Source organism: Austrofundulus limnaeus, unplaced genomic scaffold, assembly GCF_001266775.1.
Source record: "Austrofundulus limnaeus strain Quisiro unplaced genomic scaffold, Austrofundulus_limnaeus-1.0 Scaffold20, whole genome shotgun sequence".
In the NCBI taxonomy this organism is placed as follows: domain Eukaryota; kingdom Metazoa; phylum Chordata; class Actinopteri; order Cyprinodontiformes; family Rivulidae; genus Austrofundulus; species Austrofundulus limnaeus.
In genome coordinates this window covers 979,218-981,736 of record NW_013952422.1, presented here as the reverse complement: position 1 = coordinate 981,736, position 2,519 = coordinate 979,218, and the positions used below count along the sequence as shown (strand labels likewise).

General features: G+C 44.8%; 1 protein-coding gene across 2 annotated transcripts in view; it reads left to right on the top strand.

Moving 5' to 3' along the window:
* Window positions 1-478: 478 nt before the first annotated feature.
* cplane1 (ciliogenesis and planar polarity effector 1) overlaps window positions 479-2,519 on the top strand; it is a gene marked incomplete at its 5' end in the record, with an annotated part of 12,610 nt that continues 10,569 nt past the window's right edge. For both annotated transcript variants that reach the window (XM_014003726.1, XM_014003725.1), the window contains 2 exon segments: window positions 479-794; window positions 873-1,943. In XM_014003726.1, the coding sequence (XP_013859180.1) occupies window positions 479-794; window positions 873-1,943 (1,387 nt within the window).

Below are 2,519 nucleotides of genomic sequence, written 5' to 3'. Positions count from 1 at the left end.
TGCCACAAATTCTCCTAAATCACTCGTACGCACAATTTAAGAACAAATCTGTGCGTACGAACAGTTCTTGCATGAGGCCCAATGTGTTGTTACACCCCAGTTTGCAACTATTTGTGACCTTGAAAATGCACATATACATACCACCATGTCTGTTTCAGATTTAAAGAAAAAATGAGAATATTTCACATGATTTACTCATTTTGAGAAATTCCTGTTTTTCTTTTTTGTGTCTGCCTCCAATTATGAAATATGTTTTTGCAGCCCTTTCAAAAAAACATTTTTGAATGCCTTAACTTGTTTGCTGATTGAGTTTACTCTTGAAAGCATTTGATATTTAAAAATAACTGCAACTGCATAATTGTAAGAAAAGATGAGATTTTGGAAAATTGGCTTCATTTGACCAAGTGATGAGTCCTAACATTGCTCTCTGAACTGCTTCCATAGGTTCCCATTTTTACTGTGTCTTCATGTTTTCCAGATGCAGAGAAAAAAGAGGTGAATGAGTCCATGGTGACTCTGATCCGAGACAAAAGCAAACACAGGAGGAAACATTTGGCACGTTTGCAGAGGCACCTAGCCCCTCCTGTGCTCCACCTGTGGGAGAAAGAAGAGGACGAAGCAGACAAGCAGAGCAAATATGACACGTCCACGACGGGGCAGCTGTCACTGGGTACAAGCCTGAGCACCAGCACCCTAACTGATGGTGGGCTTCAGCCACTGTGCAGTGATGTAGACACAGCAGCAAGCATATCTGTGGCTGTTTCTCCTGAGCAGCATCTCAGAGCCACAACCAGGTTCATAAATATACCTTTATTATGAAGCCTTATAAATATACGCTGGGGTTTTATTCTGTGATTTGTTTTGATTTTCAGGAGCAGAGGAGCAAAAAAAGAAGGAAAAGACGCTAAGAAGTTTGAAAAACTCTTTAAAGAGAAGTGTGACAAAACTGAAGACGGGGAGAAAGGTCAGCCTTCCCTGCCAGCGATTGGCTCATGGGAGTTTGAGCTGGAGGATGACGAGTATCTGAATTTCCTGGAGCTCTTCCTCAGCTATTTGCTGGAGAAGAATAACACGGATGGAGAGGATTTTGGCAGCGAGCTGCCTTTGCTGAGGAGCTTCTGCTCCGAGCTGAGGGAGAGAGAGCTGCATTCTTTGAAATTCGATGTACTTTCTACAATTCATCGTCGTCAAAACGGAGAGCGTCGCCCAGCGAGGAAACACCCGAGCAATGCGCCACCGGTGTTCAGAGCTGGCAGTTGTTTTAAACCTGTGAAACAGGGTGAAAAACCTGAGCTGCAAACTTCTTCTGTTTGGAATGAAGCCACCACATCCAGGGCCAGCCTTTCTGTCAGCTCTCATCCTGGACAGAGAACTGGGAAACAGAAAGGCTTGTTTGGCCGACAGCGAAGAGACTCATCTCCAGCAAGAGTTAAAGAAGCAGTTCCTGGTTGTGAAACCAACGCTTTTAGCACAGGGCAGCCCTCTCAGAGCTTTGTCTTCAGCTCCTCTGTGTCTCTTGAAGCTGTGACTGACTTACAGCAGGGCCTGGACCCTAAATTAGAGGCTCAGTTTCCAGAGCTGGGCAGGCTGCTGGAGTGGATGGTGAGATGGGCCGATAGAAGAGCGCTGTTGGGACATCGTGGTAAAAAGAAGAATGCTAAAGAGGGAGAAGCTGATGAAGGAGTTGTGATTCGTGTCAAAGCTTCATCATCTGCCATCCTCACTGCGCTCAGTTTGCTGGAATGCAAGCACACCGTTTTACCCCAGACTGAACGCTTCAGTTCTCACATCCCAGTTCAAGAAATGCAATTCATTGTTGCCCCTGTGCTGCAGCCTGAGGTGGATCAGAGGCTGGAGAGGGATAGTAGCGTGGACACAGGCTACCCTGGATCAGTTAACACTCCCATCACTGGTCTCGATCATAATCTGCAGCATGGAGAACTGTGAGCACCCCACTTTAAACAGCTGTGATTTATTAGGAAGCGTTAATGAAGATATTTGTTCATTCAAGTTGTGTTTTGTCAAATAGTCAAACGAAGGACTGATATATTTTAAAATTATTAGATTACATTTAAAACAAAGTGGAACTTGACACCAAAGTGTTGATTGGTATGCCTCTGCCTGCCCTAGATATGTCTGCCTTTGACGCACAACTTTGTACAGATGTTAGCGTGAGCATATATGCACAAACCATTGCACTGGAGATTTTGTCACTGGAAACACAGATGAAGTTTGTGACCTCAGAATTTGTTCTCCAAGGCATCGTTAGTGATGTAGTCAAGACCACCTAACCCGAGACCAAGTCAAGACCAAGACCACAGTGTCTCGAGACCGAGAGAAGACCAAGACTTTTAGGGTTTGGACCAAGTCGAGACCAAGACCAAYGGAGGGRGAGACCYAGACAAGACCAAGACTTTTAGGGTTTGGACCAAGTCGAGACCAAGACTAAGGGAGGGCGAGACCAAGACCAGAAAAAAAAAGTTCTAAAAGACCACCCTCAGTCTATATTAGTATATTAT